This window comes from Borostomias antarcticus (genome assembly GCF_949987555.1).
Source record: "Borostomias antarcticus genome assembly, chromosome: 2".
Lineage (NCBI taxonomy): Eukaryota > Metazoa > Chordata > Actinopteri > Stomiiformes > Stomiidae > Borostomias > Borostomias antarcticus.
This window is the reverse complement of record NC_140235.1, coordinates 19,135,139-19,153,297: the sequence shown is the minus strand read 5'-3', so window position 1 is coordinate 19,153,297 and position 18,159 is coordinate 19,135,139. Positions and strand designations below refer to the sequence as shown.

Sequence of the window (18,159 nt, the reverse complement as noted above, 5' to 3'; positions counted from 1 at the left end):
CAGTAGCCTGTGTGTTTATACTGTATTAAAAAAAACATGATGAGAGAATAGCCTGCGTGTCTGTGTGTGTGTGTGTGTGTGTGTGTCTGTGTGTGTGTGCGTGCGTGCGTATGCGTGTGCGTGCGTGTCTGCCGCTTGGTTAGCCTTATTTTTTCACCCACTCACTGTGAGCCTTGCAATACTATTGGTGACGATCGAGGGGGAGAGGAGACCAGGCACCTTCCACTCCCAGAGCGCAGCGACTCTTGGCGCGCCTCCTCCTTGTTTCCCGTATCGGGCCGTCGGAATGAGCTCCGTGTGAGCCGCGCAGCGTGACACCAATATTTTGAACCGCGTGTTGCTGTTTTTGGTTTGGGGACGGGGGGGACCTGTTCGGACGAGCGTTTACGCGCAGTCTCGCATACCTTTCACACGCACGCACATTCACAGAAGCACCTCGCGCTCGCCGCCAGACAGGTCTCTCTGCGCAGAGGGGCTTCAGGAGAGGAGCACCACGGAGAGTTACGGAACCGATTTTGGTCTATGAAAAAATAAATCTCCATACAAAAAAGCGGAACATTACAATACGCTGTGGAGCTCGGATATGGCGGGTGTGAAGACATTCGACCTTATTGTTGGAGTTGTTTTAGTTTTGCACTGTCTTGGAAATGCGTTTCTATTCACCCAAGGGGAAATTACAAGAAGCGGTAAGATCCCAAACATTTATTTGTTAAAACTCATTCTCTATTTAGATCCATTCAGTGGAGAAAAAGAGTGAACAAGTGAATAGTCAGTCACTCATCCTTGTCCACTGAACCAAGATTTGCTTTGTTTCGTTTGACACCTCCATGTCCCAAGTAACCCAGTCTCTATAGCCCATATAACTCACATAACAACATTACTGTTGAGGTGAGTTCACGTGTAGGCTGGTGGTTGAATTATTCACCTATTTCCCCGTTGCTGAGTGTTTCTGGTTTGCTCAACGGGATTTCATTTTCGTATTATAATTAAGGATTTAGAGCGTTGCGTTGTTGTCCCAATGAACCGCATCAGGTGCACTCAATACATATGCTTCTAAAGAATCCCACATTGTGTCTTTGTGTAGGCCTAACAACGATATTTGTGTGTAATATTTACGGGGAGGTAGGCTCAGGATGCGAATGTGTGTGCGCGCGCGTGTGTGCGTGTGTTTGTGTGTGTATCTGTGTGCCTGTGTGCCCGTATGCGTGCGTGCCTGTTTGTGTGAGCGTATCGCGCGCGCACGATATGAATACATGAAGCTCTTGTCTCCCCTGTTGCTGGATGCTATTGTTCTCTCATATTTTCACTCCAGTGATCGATTCGGCTTTATGTACTATAGGCTGTCTCGGAAACTTCATTTTGAATTGATCCAGAAAACATAGTTAAACATATATATATATTAACTTGAAGAACATCTTATTTTTTTTATTCACAAATCAATTGTTCCTTTCATTCTTTGTGAATCAGGTTCAGACCCGTTGTCAAAGGGTTATCAATAATTAAATTAATGATTTTCTGAAAATAAGTGGCTGTCAGGTGTTGCTGTGTGATGTTGGAATCAATTCATCTCACAAACCCACAGCAATCTTCCCTCTTGAATGAAAGGAGCATCTCAATGATGACAACGAGCAAGAAGCTGTCTGGTTCTGGCAGTAGAGAAACAGCCTGGGTGGGACTGATTGCCCCTCACACTGCGTGTGCGGTCTACCAGGTCCAACCAGGTCCTGCTCTTGTCTGATTTCTGACCAGCCCTACGTGGCACTGTGCAGGGAGGGAGGGGGGGGGGGGTGGGGGGGGGGAGATAAGGTGCAGGTAAGGGAGAGTTGCTTTTATCTCTATATTTACCATTTACCATCTCTGTCTCCTGTCTGTGTTGACTTAGAAAGGTCTGTGCCAGCTGGGAGTTGTCTCTCCAGACCCTTGATCATCAATCAAAGACTTTGTAATCAATAATCTCCACTTAAGAGAGACAAGGGGAGAGAAAGAAGAAGAGAGACCGAGTGTGGGAGAGAGAGAGATGAGTTGGCATGTTTATATATCAGACCAGGCCTGTTCACAGCGGCGGTATGCCTCGATGGCGCCATACCGCCCCCCCGCTTCCTGGACTGCAGTGAGCGACGCCATGTTGTTTTCAGGGTTCTAGGAGGCCCACACCCCCTCCAGAGAGGGCAGCCTGTTTGTGAAACAGCTTCATGCTGTATTTATCACTGGCGGGGAAATTTCATCAGATAGTGGTTAAAGAAATGTACCTTCCCCCTGACAGTAACACTAAAATAAAGCTGCCCGTGAGTGTATGTGTGTGTGTGTGTGTGTGTGTGTGTGAGTGTGAGGGAGAGAGAGAGAGAGAATAATTCTGCACACACACAGACACACACCCATAATGTTATCTTTACTGTGATATTGACAGGTACTTTGTCTCTGTTTATGGACCCAATTCATCTCCTCCTGGCAAGCAGTGGATCACCTGACATCAGTGCATGCAAAACAACCAAGAGCTCACGTGATTGTACAGAAACCTAGTATTTTGGGTTCTACAGGACCTAGTGTTTGGGTTCTGAATAGGTTTGAATGACCCTGGCCAGCCAGGCTGACCGCTGTGCTTACGATTATGTGAGTTTGGTTTCTCAGGCCAGTCTGAGAACCCTTTGTTTGATTAGAGTTTGAGTAGGCTGCGAAATAAGGTTGAAATTCCCTCAGGCGTCCTCTGATTCCAACCGCCACCATTTTGTCTCTTGAATTTCTCCGACCTCAGCTTCATGCATATGCAAAAGGACACGGGGTATCTGTCGGCCCCTAAAATGTTTCAAGCGAGAATGACATCTCCATCTGTGTGGATGTGAAGTCCAGGTCACAAATAGAGGTGGACCGCTCTCTCTCTCTCTCTCTCTCTCTCTCTCTCTCTGTCTCTCTCTCTCTCTCTCTCTCTGTCTCTCTCTCTCTCTCTCTCTCTGTCTCTCTCTCTCTCTCTCTCTCTCTCTGTCTGTCTGTCTCTCTCTCTCTCTCTCTCTTTCTCTCTCTCTCTGTCTCTCTCTCTCTCTCTCTCTCTCTGTCTCTCTGTCTCTCTGTCTCTCTCTGTCTCTGTCTCTCTCTCTCTCTCTCTCTCTCTCTGTCTGTCTCTCTCTCTCTCTCTCTCTCTCTCTCTCTCTCTCTCTCTCCGGTGTTCAGAATGTAGGACGTTATTTATAGATTTTTTTTCTGTTGAGTGCAGTGCTTCCCTGGTCATGGGTCTTTTCTTTTCTTTTCTTTTTTTTTCCCAGTGTATGGAGCGTCTCTCTCTCCTTCCCTTCCTTGACGTTATTAACAGCCTAGAGGCCAGGTCCTCCACTCTGCCAGGCCTTCTGAGATGGTCTGGTACGGTGGAGCACTCACACACACTGACACTCTCCGGCTGGAGAGTCACTGGATAACAGCCAGATGTGCAATCCTATATAATAACGCACGCACTCACACACACACACACACACACACACACACACACACACACACACACACACACACACATACATAGATGTGCATACACACCGTGCACTCTCACACACACACACACACACACACACACACACACACACACACACACACACACACACACACACACACACACACACACATGTATGCTTCCCGTCCTAGTTATCAGTTATATGAGCTGTGCTCTACATCTGGACAGTATTACAGAACATCCAGGGATCTCGGCACGCAGGTTCTAAACGTTTCCATTCTCGCCCTGTCCCTGTGACATCACAGGCTGATACCGTAGCTTGCGGGACGCTCGCATACAGGGAGAAGACAACATGGAGGGAGACTCATTTTTCACTCTAATTGTTTCACAGAGAGAGAGAGAGAGAGAGACAGAGAGAGATCAGCATGTGGTCGACTCGAGCTTCGCTCTGTATGGTGATGCGGTCTGCTTTAAATGGCTGCCTGGAAGGCTGTTAATGTGCTCGGAGTGCGGTTTGCTGTGTGGAATCCTGTTGCAGTTGTAGAGAGCTCTTTCCGCGTCGGGGGGATTGAGGGGAGCGTGCTACTCTGTGCAGTGCACTGCTGTTCTGAGCCGAAGCGGTTCTCAGTTGGGATGGTGGGGGAGTTAGGACAGACGCTGATAGCCGGGGGTAATAGCTCTGCCATGGCCCCTCTCTAAGTCCTCCACAGACGCAGCTCTCCATCGGTGTCTCCAGTCACCCCGATCCTCCTCCGCGCATCTGGCTAGCTCGCCAGTACCACCCCCCCCCCCCCCGCCTCTGTCTGTGGCGCGTCCATGCACTCAATATGCACGGATGCATGTCTGGAGCGAGAATGATATCTCCATCTGTGTGGATGTGAAGTCCAGGTCACAAATAGAGGTGGACCTCTCTCTGTCTCTCTCTCTCTCTCTCTCTCTCTCTCTGTCTCTGTCTCTGTCTCCACCACTGCGCTCACAGACACACAGCTCGTTAGGCTCGGCCTTCAGAGAGCCCGAGCTTTTGACCTTCATGACTCAGACGGTGTGCTGTCTCCCTGGCTGGGCCCAGTGATCCACCGTGACCAGGCAGGTTCCCACAAAGAGGCCCGTCCGCTGTTCTCCGCGGAAGGGGACGGAGTTCGCTAGAGTCAGAGAGAGGAGGTGCGTACGGTCAGGCCATAAGCCTTCTTGGAATCCCAGTCCCCCCCCCTCCCTCCTTCCTCCCTCCCTCCCTCTGTCTCTCTCTTCCTCTGACACTGCACATTCTAGAGTGGACAGAATGAGCGGCTCCCTTTATTGGCTGTCTGAATGAGCCGGTGAAAGAAGCAGCTGTGAATGGAGGACAGGGGCGGGGTTGGTGTGAGGAGGTTGGTGGTGGGGGGGGGGGCAGTGGTGGTCCGCGGGAGTCATTGTCCAGCCCCGTATGGGGGTGACAGTCCCCCACCCCTCATACCACACAGGGCGGAGATGGGGGGGGAGGAGGTCTCCACACAGTAGCACCAGGCTCTTACTTTAGTCCACCCCCCCACTCTGAAGAGGACCCATGGACTGCGTGTGTGTGTGTGTGTGTGTGTGTGTGTGTGTGTGTGTGTGTGTGTGTGTGTGTGTGTGTGTGTGGATGGGGCATGGGGTCAGCATAGAGGGCTCAATAGGGCTCAGAGACAAAGAGGAGAGGCCACTAGTTAATGAAACCCGGCCCAGTTAAGCTGCCTTTTATTCAGGCCGCCATTGTCTTTCATCTGGAGTCTCAAGTCCTTTCACCTCCGTCCCCAGCTTGTGTTCCAGCCCGGTCACTTGGCCTCGGTCCCCACCGGGCTCTGAAGGGGACTGCAGTAATCACTCACAGCAGGTGGTGCCAGGTCTTTTCGTGTTCTGCTTATTAGATTAATAGAAGCACTTAAATCTGGGTTTGTGTTTATTAGGCCGCTCTAAGAGGTTTGTGTTGACTGGGGGTGACTTTTTTATGGAGGAACGTGCATCTGAATGGGCTTAGCCGACTGCAGTGGTAGTTCTGGGGATTGTGGGGGGTGAAGGGTATCATCGTTTTTTGTGCATGAGAAAACACTCCTCCACTGCTCCACTCAGCCCAGTGGGGAGGGCCTTCTGATCTCAGATCAGTGGCCAGACCGGAGGCTGATCCACAAGTAGGACAAGATCTGTTGTCCTGTCGTCTCTGCAGCTGGCAACAGCAGACAAAATGGATATCCAGTATGAGAAAGGTGAATGTGTTTTTGAGATCATGGGAGGGTTTTCTCATCCCTACTGCCTGCGAGGGCGAGTGGGAGATGATAAAAGAGAAAACAGGGTTTCGGAAAAGTGCTCTTCCACCCCCACCACCACCCCCTTACTTCCTGTCAGGAAATAACTGTCAACAAAAACTGTACAACCAACACTACAGAGATCTCCAATGACTTGAATATGACTCTAGAAGAAAGAAAACGCCTTCTTGTTGCAAGTGTCATGTTTAACCAACTGAGCCACACAGGACCTTTTCAGCCCTCCCCACAGTCATGAGGACCTACAAGTCACTACATGAGGACCCTATATAAAAGTCACTATATGAGAACCCTATATAAAAGTCACTACATGAAGACTCTATATAAAAGTCACTATGAGACACGATGACCCCTATATAAAGGTCACTACATGAGGACCCTGTATAAAAGTCACTACAGTCATGCGGCAAAGTCACTGTCACGGGGAACATGAACTGTTCGAGGTCCCGGTAAGATCAACGCAAACGCCAGGGCTCATTTGAGCCAGGCCTCACGGAGCTGAGGTTGAGAGTCAGACTGGATCTTTGGTGTCGGGCCATCCTGCCCTTCCTCACAGTGGTACGAGCCCAGAGTCTTTAACTAGGCCAGGCAGATCGTAGAGATAATCACAGGTTCACAACTGCTGGGTTTTATAGCTGCCTCTGGTCTCTGCTCTCCGGTCTCTTTGCCCCTGGCTGTGTACGTGTGTGTGTGTGTGTGTGTGTGTGTGTGTGTCAGTTGCGTGTTCTGTAACGGTGGTCCTACTGGGTGAGATTAGTGCATCTCGGTGAGATAATGAAGTGAAACACGGATGGAATGAAACAGAAGGACCCTAAAGGGAGGGAAGCAGTTCCTGTGCAGTAAGTGTGTGTGTGTGTGTGTGTGTGTGTGTGTGTGTGTGTGTGTGTGTGTGTGTGTGTGTGTGTGTGTGTGTGTCTGGAGGGGGCTCTTGGGGGCTTTTCAGGCTGCCCAGGCATGCTGAGGACAGGAAGGAGGGCCGGGGGGAGCCCAGCTCACCGGCAGGCTTCAGACACCCACCACTGTGGGAGCTGAGAGAGCCTTTGTCTCAAGACGGTCTGATTCACTCACCAACAACATGTTGCTACATGCCTGTGGAGCCTGTGTGTGTGGAGGGGAGAGGGGGGGGGGGTTGCAATAGAGCCAGAGAGCGAGAGGGTGAAGAGGGAGAAGTGTTTCTTTAGGTGTGTGTGTGTGTGTGTGTTCATGTTCAACCATTCAACCTCACAGACGGAGCCCGATGCAACCCCAATCTTACCAGCAGCCTGTTCTGTTTTATTATCAAACCCACAGTTATGTGCATCAATAATTCATGTCTTCTCACATTTGTTTTCTTTCATTCTGATGTGGAATGAAAGCTGCAAGGCTGCCAGTAACAATAGGACTGGTTTAGGAGGGCTTGCTTCCAGCGGTTCTGGATAATACTCACAGTCTCGCAGGTCACCATTAGTCCACTATTAATGTTGTATTCAGTGATATTAGTGTCTGTTAAAAAAAAAAATGTTTTAACTGCCAAACCAAGTCACAGCCAGCACACATCCATGGGTTTGTCTCTCTCTGAGTCTCTCTGAGTCCAACAGTACAGCCTTTGTTTCCCTGCCTCTCTGTGGAAAGTTGCTATACCCCCATCAGTACCTCTCTCTCTCTCTCTCTCCATCTCTACCAAATTCATCCTGACAACCAAAAATGGCAATCCCAGCGCAGTGCAGCTCCTCATGACTCTAACTGGTTAAAATGTTTTGGGCATCCACCACATGTATATTTTTGGTTACACATTTGGAGAATTGTTCAAGGCTTACTGATGGTATAATGACAGCTGTTTTTTATTTTATTTTATTTGATCAGTAAGCAGATTTATAATTTCCCACAAATAGAAAGAGCCTTCCCTATGGTCTATCTCTATGGGTCGTGAACTGAGGTTTGGCGTCCTCATTCATGTTCTGGTTTGTGGTCACTCTGCCTTTTGTCATCAAGTATTCATACAGATGGGTACCCCAAACGATGAATTGTGTTCAATTTATTTCTTTGGACGGCTAAATATACCATTAGCTCAAATGTATTGGTTGGCTGGCCAGGCGACAGATGGAGGGGGGGGTGGGGGGGGGGGGTGTTGTGTGGTGCGAGCGGAGGGCACTGTCCCTCGCTTGAGTTAATAGGCTTCTCTCCTCTCTGAATGGCCGATGAATCCTCCTCACGGCTCAGATAGCTACATCTCTGTTGCAGAGTTGGCTAGCTCTCAGCACCGCTGGCTGTTGTCTTCCTGTAGGTCAGCTGACCTGACTGGAACGGCTTGGCATGAGGACTCTACCCTTCTGCCACCACAGGTTCTGACTCTGTGGAGGGTTGGCATGAGGACTCTACCCTTCTGCCACCACAGGTTCTGACTCTGTGGAGGGTTGGCATGAGGACTCTAGCCTTCTGCCACCACAGGTTCTGACTCTGTGGAGGGCTGGGCTTGTCCACCCGCAGTAACAAAGGGTACGTGTTTCACAATGGAATCCCTCTCACTCTGAACAGTGTCTTCGACCGGAATCACTCTTAGATCTGAGTGTTTTTAACAGTGGCTGTGGTTTCTCAGCTTAGGTGACTGGTGATAGCAAGAGGAAGGCTGATTGCTGTAATTATTCCGGTCTGGCAGAGATGGGAATCAATAGGAGTTTCTGGCAAAGTATGTGTGGTTGCTGCCAAGCGTTCATGCTTACCTCTCTCAGAGAGAAGCTTTCAGGATTTGTGGTTTGCTACAAATTACAACTTGTAAATAGTAGCTGTGCGCGTGTGTGTGTGTGTATGTTACATGTTTATCTATGATGTGTGTGTATGTGTGTGTACCGTATGTCTCTGTGTGTGTGTATGTAATGTTCCTATTTTATGTGTTTTTATTGTAATCAGGGTGGCATTGAAAAGGAGAGCTTGCTATTGTCTGCCCTGAATAAAAAAAGGTTTCAATCCAATTCAAAGTGTGTTTGCCTATGATGTGTGTGTGTGTGTGTGTGTGTGTGTGTGTGTGTGTGTGTGTGTGTGTGTGTGTGTGTGTGTGTGTGTGTGTGTGGGTGTGCGTGTGTGCATGAGTGTGTGCGTGCGTGCTTGTGTGTGTGTGCTAGCCTTGGCCACTCTGCCCAGGTAACCCGAGCCCCGCTGAGGTTTGTGTAAATCCAGTGGAATGTCCTGCCACAAGTCTGCCAGTTCACAGTATTTCTGACATTCAGGGGTGAACAACAACAACAACAACAACAGCAACAATAACAACAGTCTTCATCTAGTGGTAAATAATTCAAATTATTCAGCACTTTTGTTTAGAGTACATAATAGATCAAAGATTTTGGTTGATCTCAGAGAGTGAGAGAGGTTGCATAATGAATTGTCTGGCCTGAATACAGGGAAAACCTTGAACAACCCCTCTAATCAGGCTGATCGCAGGTATTTGATATTTTTAGTGGATTTGGTTGTGCAGCTGTTGAAAACTGGAAACTGGAGCAGGAGTGTTCAAAGCCTCTTTTGAATATAGTATCATTATGCAGAAATCTTTGAAAAAAGTAACAAATATGCCTTTGTGACGTGAACTAGGCTACTTTCTATGAATGCCTTGTGCAGATCAGACAGTGTTCTTGGCTGTATCCAAAGCGCATACTTCTACTTTTTACTACCAGTAAAAACTACTGCTACAGCAGTACTACAGCTGCCCCTAGAAAGTACATACTTTGCACGCAGTACGCATCCAATTGGGACATACTACCATGTCATAATATTGCACCTTGAAATTTGACCACGTGCTGTGCGTCAATCTGATATTGTCCCGTTGGACTCATTCCTGGAGCATCATAAAAATGTTGTTCCAGGACCATCACTGCAATAATCCAATCATGTTGTTGTGATGTCATAGCTAGAAATTCCCCCCCAAAAAAGCGGGAAGAGAAAGTTGGAGAAAGCGCTTGCCAGTGGCAACTAACTCAAAGGTAATTATTAGTATTTTTTATTATTTTATTATAATGTGATTGTCTGAGATTGAGTACATTTGTGTCACAGAAAGGCCCAGTGGAATCTAGCTGGTGGAAATCTACAAAACAGCTAACCTTAGCAACTAAGCAAGAGTGCCCTTCAGCGCTGAAATGTTAACTGTTAGCTACAGATGTTTTAAATGTCTTCTTGTTACATATAAACAATAACAAATGTTTGACCGTGGCTTTTGTGAGACATTTTTTATGTTTTTCCAAATCGGTTTTGTGTCGAAAAGATAGCTACAGTAGCTAGTTAATGTTAGCCTAGCTAGATGGCCAACTTGCAGATGTTTTCTGTAGCAAGCTACATAAGCACATTAGTGATGTATTTGCCATTAATTTAAATGCAGAATGTCTTGCTTTGTGACATTATGGATTATATCAATTACATATACTGTAGAAAAATGTACTTTCATGTGTTTGTCCTGGATCAGCATATACAAATGGTAAGCAGATGGGCCAATTAATGGTTGCCCTGGGCCATCATAAAAATGTTTGCCCTGGGTTATCATGTAGATGTTTGCCCTGGGCCATCCTATAGATGTTTGCCCTGGGCCATCCTATAGATGTTTGCCCTGGGTTATCATATAGATGTTTGTCCTGGGTCATCATACTGTACATGTTTGTCCTGGGTCATCATACATGTTTATCCTGGGTATATATGTTAATCTGCTATATGCTAGATGTTTGTTCTGGGACAGCGTATTTGTCCTCGGCTGATATAAATTCTGTATTGCAGCCCCTTATCAAAAAGAAGTGTAGGATACTAAATTGTATGTGTTTGTATATTTTTTCCAGATGGCACCAGTTGCTTCCAAAATGTCCGGTAAATGTCCATTCACCCAGTGTTAGTTAGCCATTGCCTGTGGTTATAACTGCAAAATGAAAAATACTGACTGCATACTGAGTACAGCATACTCTTCTTCACAGATGACCTTGTTGGAACAGTGGGGCCACACTCGATTAGCCTGTCGAGTTTGAAATCCCTTTTTGAGCAGGAATATATAACTGATGAGGTAGCCTTTACCTTCAACAGTGATGCATACCAAATCACATCAGTTGTGTGTGTGTGCTAACTATATTATTTTTTTTAGGTAATCGATGCCATGATACATTTGAAGTGCCAGGTATGTTGAAATGGCCATTTCATTGCTATTAATGTTATTTTTAATAACAATAACAACAACAACAATAATAATAATAATAATAATAATAATAATTTGTGTGTTTGTGTGGCTGTTCATATGACTTTTATAGACTTTTCCCAACGTATTCCCAATGTCCAGTCATGTGACAACAAACATTTTGGGAGGGTCATCAAGAGCTCACAACACATACTTTCTGAAGGTGTGATGCACACATTGACATAATAACAATAACAATACCAATAATATGTATAGTAATAATAATTGAATAAATACATGTGTTGTACTGTATACATAGTATATTACAAATTGGTTTAATAGTAGGATTAGAAGTAATCTCTGTTAAACCTTTTTAACTCTAGAAAGACATCTTCAAAAAGTATGACAAACTGCTCTTTTATTCATCTTTCAGAACTGTTCTTATTATTATTTCTTCCATTTCTGAAATAAAAAAGAAACATACATTGAATAAGTGTTTATTTATTTACTCAATTCACTTATGTGTTTTTATCATATATAGAAAAAATGACACTTAACTCCTGGCCAAAACCACTGTCCAGGACAAACATGAATATGATGGCCCAGGACAAACATCTATATGATGACCCAGGACCAACATGTATGATGACCCAGGACAAACATCTATATGATGACCCAGGGCAAACATCTATATGATAACCCAGGGCAAACATCTATAGGATGGCCCAGGGCAAACATCTACATGATGACCCAGGACAAACATCTACATGATAACCCAGGGCAAACATCTACATGATAACCCAGGACAAACATTTTTATGATGGCCCAGGGCAACCATTAATTGGCCCATCTGCTTACTACTGTATATGCTGATCCAGGACAAACACATGAAAGTACATGTGTCTACAGTATATGTAATTGATATAATCCATAATGTCACAAAGCAAGACATTCTGCATTTAAATTAATGGCAAATACATCACTAATGTGCTTAAGTAGCTTGCTACAGAAAACATCTGCAAGTTGGCCATCTAGCTAGGCTAACATTAACTAGCTACTGTAGCTATCCTTTCGACACAAAACCGATTTGGAAAAACATAAAAAATGTCTCACAAAAGCCACGGTCAAACATTTGTTTTTGTTTATATATAACAAGAAGACATTTAAAACATCTGTAGCTAACAGTTAACATTTCAGCGCTGAAGGGCACTCTTGCTGCTAAGGTTAGCTGTTTTGTAGATTTCCACCAGCTAGATTCCACTGGGCCTTTCTGTAACACAAATGTACTCAATCTCAGACAATCACATTATAATAAAATTAAAAATACTAATAATTACCTTTGAGTTAGTTGCCACTGGCAAGTGCTTTCTCCAACTTTCTCTTCCCGCTTTTTTGGAGGGGAATTTCTAGCTATGACATCACAACAACGTGATTGGTCCATTGCAGTGATGGTCCTGGAACAACATTTTTATGATGCTCCAGGAATGAGTCAAACACGACAATATCAGATTGTGCCTGCGACATTCGTCCACAGCTGGGACTCATCATAATGCCTCTGGCGCGACTTGCACATGTGACGTCATTTCCGCTGCGCACAGGATTGTGGGTCAGAATAACCAGAAAAGTCTATAAAAGAATTATACTGTAAAGGAAAGAATAATCTGTGTCTGCTGTATCACAATTATCTCCAGCACCCGGCACTGTATGAAGCTGATATGCGGCAGGTGTAATTGCTCAGGACCCAAGGAAGTGCAGCGTCGACTGTGAAGTTCAGAGAAAATGTACATTTTGGCTAATTTTAACATAATGTCGTACCTGTAATATATACTGCCACGCACTGATACTGATGTGATAAAGTTACCGATGTGGAGGCAGATGGGTGGGCTTGGTCCGGTTTAGCTCGGAGTGCATTTAATGCGATATACAAGTGTCTTCAGTAAATGTTGGGTTCATTCAGTTTAAGTCAAGTCTGGATATTCCTTATATATATCAAGTCTTCCAGTCATATGAAACTACAGTATAACAACACCTGTAGATTTCACTCAATGTAGGCTAACTCTACAGCATGCCTGTCCTATGCATCTTTTACTGTTGCTTTGGAAGCAAAACTGCCACGTGACCTCCCTCATTTAACAAAAAAAAAATCCCCAGTGAGTTTTTGAAGTAGAAAGACAAACTGTATCTCACATTAGGGCAAAACAACATGTGTGAATGTCATTCTGTATGTGTTTTTTTTAGTTTCCATGTACAGTCATCTACAAGACGGCTTTGTTTCCTTTACGCCATTTGCCGCTAACGGACACACATCAGTCCACATCCGGCTTAGGCCTGGACCTGATGCTCTTAGCCTTTCTTGCTCTGAAAATTTAATTCAATGTAATTTATTGTTCTTTAAATGTTCTTAGCCATTAGACAAATATATTCCAGGAGCTTGCCCCAAGTTGCCTGTTTCAATATCTGTGTGGTCTGTATGGCTCTATGTGCTACTAACCCTGTTCTGCCTTCCCTCTCCCTAGTGCCTCTCTCTCTCCCTCCTCTCTTCTAACCAGGTCCAGTGGATGCCCCACTGTCACCAGCAGACCTCCCAGAGTCCGATAGATACCCCCGTGTCTGCTGTGGATGTCGTAGCATGTCCGTAGAATGTTCTCTCTCCTATGATGCTTTTTAGCCTCTCTTACTCTGAAATGTCATTTAATGTAATGTATGGCTTTATAAATGTTCTTAGCGGGTAGACAAACATACTCCTGGAGCTTGCTCGATCGCCTTGTTGAGAGGGGTTAGGGAAGAATTTTTACAGCTCACTTATCTGGCCCCCAGGTGATTATTGTTTTTTTTGCTTCCCTCTGGAATATGTAGAGAGTGGGTCGTATGCCCACCTCCCTTGTTCTCTGTAAAGCACATTGTGTTGCCTCTGGGTATGAAATGCGCTATACAAATAAAGCTTTGATTGATTGATTGATTGAAGTCAAGTCTGGATATTCCTCATATATATCAAGTCTTCCAGTCATATGAAACTACAGTATAACAACACCTGTAGATTTCACTCAATGTAGGCTAACTCTACAGCATGCCTGTCCTATGAATCTTTTCCTGTTGCTTTGGAAGCAAAACTGCCACGTGACCTCCCTCATTTAACAAAAAAAAATCCCCAGTGAGTTTTTGAAGTAGAAAGACAAACTGTATCTCACATTAGGGCAAAACGACATGTGTGAATGTCATTCTGTATGTGTTTTTTTTAGTTTCCATGTACAGTCATCTACAAGACGGCTTTGTTTCCTTTACGCCATTTGCCACTAACGTAAACTAAATTAACACAGCTAATACGCTACGTTACCCAAGCATAAACAGTATGTCCAGATCTTCACAAGAGTCTTGGCTACAACACTATGAAAACAGCTAACGTTTTCCATGGGGGACCTTTGTGATATCTGAGTAAATACTGGACAAGTGCCTTATGGTGCATCGCTAGGCTAACACGCTAATGCTAACCTTAGCTAACATTGATGTATCATGATTTCAGGGTTTCAAAAAAATGATAGACTTCATCCTCATTTTGTGCCCTCCTTTCCCCCACCGAAGACAGACCCTTAATGTTTCAAGAGATCAATGAGGAGTATGGACGTACCTCACGAGTCAAGTGCCCCTGGATAGTGCTGAAATGACAAAACAGGCTACAATCAAAAGCTGCTGCAGTGATGTTGGTCATTTGCTCTGGAGTTGTTGATAAAGTCGGGTATGGGTTAAATGTAACCCTTCACAAAACACATACATGGCCAAATATGTACAGTATGTATGCTTTTCTGATGTAGGCCTGTTTTCGAATATACGTAGTTGAATCATAATATACATAGAGAACGGGCACTGCACTTGTGTACTTAGAAATGTGAATACCATAAGTAATACACCATGGTTCTAACCCAATATGCCAGGTTCAAGTTGTGTGGGTGCATGTGGTGTGCAGGTCATCCACTTTAGACAACTGAACAGAACAACTCAGACCTCCACAGACAACAGCTTCTTCTGTCGTGCTGTAGGACTTGAATTTGATGAAGTGCTCAGTTCCTCTGCTGTTCATGTGAGAGGGAGGTTCTTAAAAGGTGTGAATTACACTAATCTAATCACAATAACTAAATTGGCTCTCATCAACAAGCTTTTGTCTACTCTACTGTACTCTAGATGACAGTAATTGGATCCCTGATAAATTAATGTTGGCATTTTAATTAGAGATGGATGGATGGGAGGGGTGGAGTGATGAGCGTGTGGGTGGAAGGGAAGGAAGCATGGGGTTATGGGGGTGGGTGATGGAAGCCCTGGGGTGATGCATGTGTGGGTGGATGGGAGTGTGTGGGTTGATGGGTGGTTGGGAGGTGTGGGGTGATGGGTGTGGGGTGATGGGTGGTTGGGAGGTGTGGGGTATCGATTTATCCCGTGGCCTTCTCCTCTCTTCACTTGGGCCTCAGCCGGGTGAAGTGTCCATGGCACCAGTGCAGTGGGCATCATCACCACTACTAGCCCTCCGCTCTCATCATGTTTGTGATGCCATACATAAGGAGTAGTGCGCTGGATGGGTTGATCTGAGATGTGTCAGCCTATCAATTTCTCTTTTTGTTTTGCCTGTTGGCAGGCTTGGAGAGACGCCTCTATTGGAAGCTGTCAGACATCAAGCCTCCCCTCTCCAGGGCTGGCTGAGTGTTGGAATTTATTTGCCATGCAGGCCTAGCGAAGTGTTGAGCAAAATACACATTTGTCTTGAGAATAAATGTAGTACATTTTTTCCGATATTGACGACAGGCACAGGTGTGGGGCTGCATGCGGAGAGGAGGCCGATGGGAGCAGTTTCCACAATGACCTTGCGGATCGCCATTAATAAGACACTGTACAGAAACATCCAGCCACAACTAATTATGATTCACAAACTAAATGGATGAACACACATGTGGCTTATTAAGAAGGTCCCACTCTCTCAGTTGGCATTTTGTGTGTGTGTGTGTGTGTGTGTGTGTGTGTGTGTGCACATTATAATGAGAGGAGGGGTGCTAGGCAGGCAAAACATGCTAACTGCGAGTCGTCACAATGTGTGTGTGTGTGTGTGTGTGTGTGTGTGTGTGTGTGTGTGTGTGTGTGTGTGAGTGTGTGTGTGTGTGTGTGTGTGCGTAAGAGATCACAAACACTTCACAGCAACACTTCTGCAGCTGCCAAGTACTGACACTGCATAGAACAAGTGAAGTGAGTTATTTTTATTGGAGTCATGGTTAAAGATGCATAGGGAGGAGACAGGTGGTGTGAAGATGATGAGGTTAAAGGTGAAGAGAAGCCTAAGGAGACTTCACGAGAGTGTTGATACAATCTGCCGATGGTTTCTCCTATCGAAAATCCTCAGTGAGAAAGGAGCTTGTGGAGTTCAATAACCTTTATTTAAACTCGAAGGAGTTGATCACTGCCCCCATCTATGTGGCCACAGGGAGATGGGAGTCCCAACCACCCAAATGAGCAGGATGCTCAGATGTTCGGATGGACTAGTTCCTTCCCAACTCTCTGTGAGTCCCATCTCTTCATCTCACATGCCTCAGAAATGGATGGGCCCTCGGGAGAACCTCTGACGCCCCCGGACACGCCGAGAGAACGGTCACTTTCACATAGAAACCAACGTGAAACTACACCTCAACCCTGGACTCTCACATCTGCTGCCCACAGTCCCTCTCTTTTCTGCCGTGCGTAGCGGTCTGTGTACGACTCCATTTCTTTACTCTCCTCTGTCGGAATGAGATTCAGCAGTTCCGTTTCCACGGTTTCCAGAGGGAGCGTTCCTTCCTGTGTAGCATGGGATTAGACGGCGAGGCCTAATGACCGACTGCCCCTGCTGTTTCGTGCAAAAGGAGAGGCCGATGTTTGTTTTTAATGAGCTGGAAGGCTGGAGGAGGAGAACCCCACACCGCTGAGGACAGGGGCTGCAGGTCCAGGCCCTCTCTCTCTTTCTCCCTCTCTCTCTCTCTCTACCTCTCTCTCTACCTCTCTCTCTTTCTACCTCTCTCTCTCTCTACCTTTCTCTCTCTCTACCTCTCTCTCCCTCTCTCTCTCTCTCTCTCTACCTCTCTCTCTACCTCTCTTTCTCTCTCTTTCTCTTTCTCTTTCTCTCTCTCTCTCTCTCTCTCTCTCTCTCTCTCTCTATCTCTCTCTACCTCTCCCCCCCTCTCTCTCTCTCTACCTCTCTTTCTCTCTCTCTCTCTCTCTCTCTCTCTCTCTGAACATCCATTCTTGGCCCGTCTTGGATGTGATGTGAGCAGCATCAAGGCATACTGGAACTGGCATGTCCGTTCTCCTCCTCCAGGTCTCTGTCTCTCCTTCTGTCTCTCTTTCTCTTCCCCTTTCTTCCCTGCTGACCAGTGACGCTAGACCAGTGACCAGTTGGTCTCGGAGAGAGAAGAAGGAGTTGAGGGGAGGATGTGGGAGGCTCATTACGCCTCCTCTTAGCTGATCTGAGTCCAGCAGACGGGCCCGTCCATCCCCCTCTGACAGCCACACTCACACTGTCCAGCAGAAATCAATGTAGCTCCGCACCGGAGAGAGAAGCAGACTAGATCGATGGCACGCTTGTCACACAGCCAGCCCTTTACCGGGTGTCGTCATGCCACTGCGACCGGTTAGTGCGACCGTCTGGAGGCCCGCAGGATTCGACGGAGCGCTGACGTCAACCTCAGTTAAACCTACGTACAACCAAACAGGGGGCGGGTGGTAGCTCGGGAGGTAGCGTGGCCGGCTGGGGATCGCATGGTCCCCGGTTCGATCCCAGCTCCCGGCATTGGGCTGAGGTGTCCTTGTGCAAGACACTGAATCCCAAAATCACTCACGTGTGGCACGATGGTGCAGTAGATAATACTGTACTTGCCTCACAGCAAGGTCTCTGGGCCTTTCTGTGCCGAGTTTGCATGTTATCCCCGTATACGCAAGGGTTTCCTCCCAAAAGAAACCAATCATGAAAAACATGCATAAGAGCAGATCGCTAATGCTGTCCCTGGCAAAGACGGACAGGGAGCGCTTGGATTGGCCCCGGGGCACGGCTCACTTGTCTGCTCCTGGCTGCCCTTGGGGGAAGGATGACGGAGAGCAGAGAACATTTCATCGGCGACAGCCTAGTGTGTGTGTGTGTGTGTGTGTGTGTGTATCATGTCGCCCATTGCATGCGTGTGGCATGTGACAAATAAAGCCTTCTTCTCCTTCACTAAAAGCCAGCCTTCCCCTCCTCAGCAAGGCATCGTTGTTGAAACGCTGCCGTCGACGCGGAGAAGTATGCAGCGCAGGTGGGGGGTAAAAAAAGAACAGGTGCACCACCT

General features: G+C 46.4%; 1 protein-coding gene across 1 annotated transcript in view; it reads left to right on the top strand.

The window, feature by feature from the left end:
- Positions 1 to 583: 583 nt before the first annotated feature.
- plxdc2b (plexin domain containing 2b) overlaps positions 584 to 18,159 on the top strand; it is a gene marked incomplete at both ends in the record, with an annotated part of 149,987 nt that continues 132,411 nt past the window's right edge. Inside the window, one exon of the mRNA XM_084453578.1 lies at positions 584 to 686. Coding sequence (XP_084309704.1) covers positions 584 to 686 — 103 coding nt within the window. The remainder of the gene's footprint in view (positions 687 to 18,159) is intronic.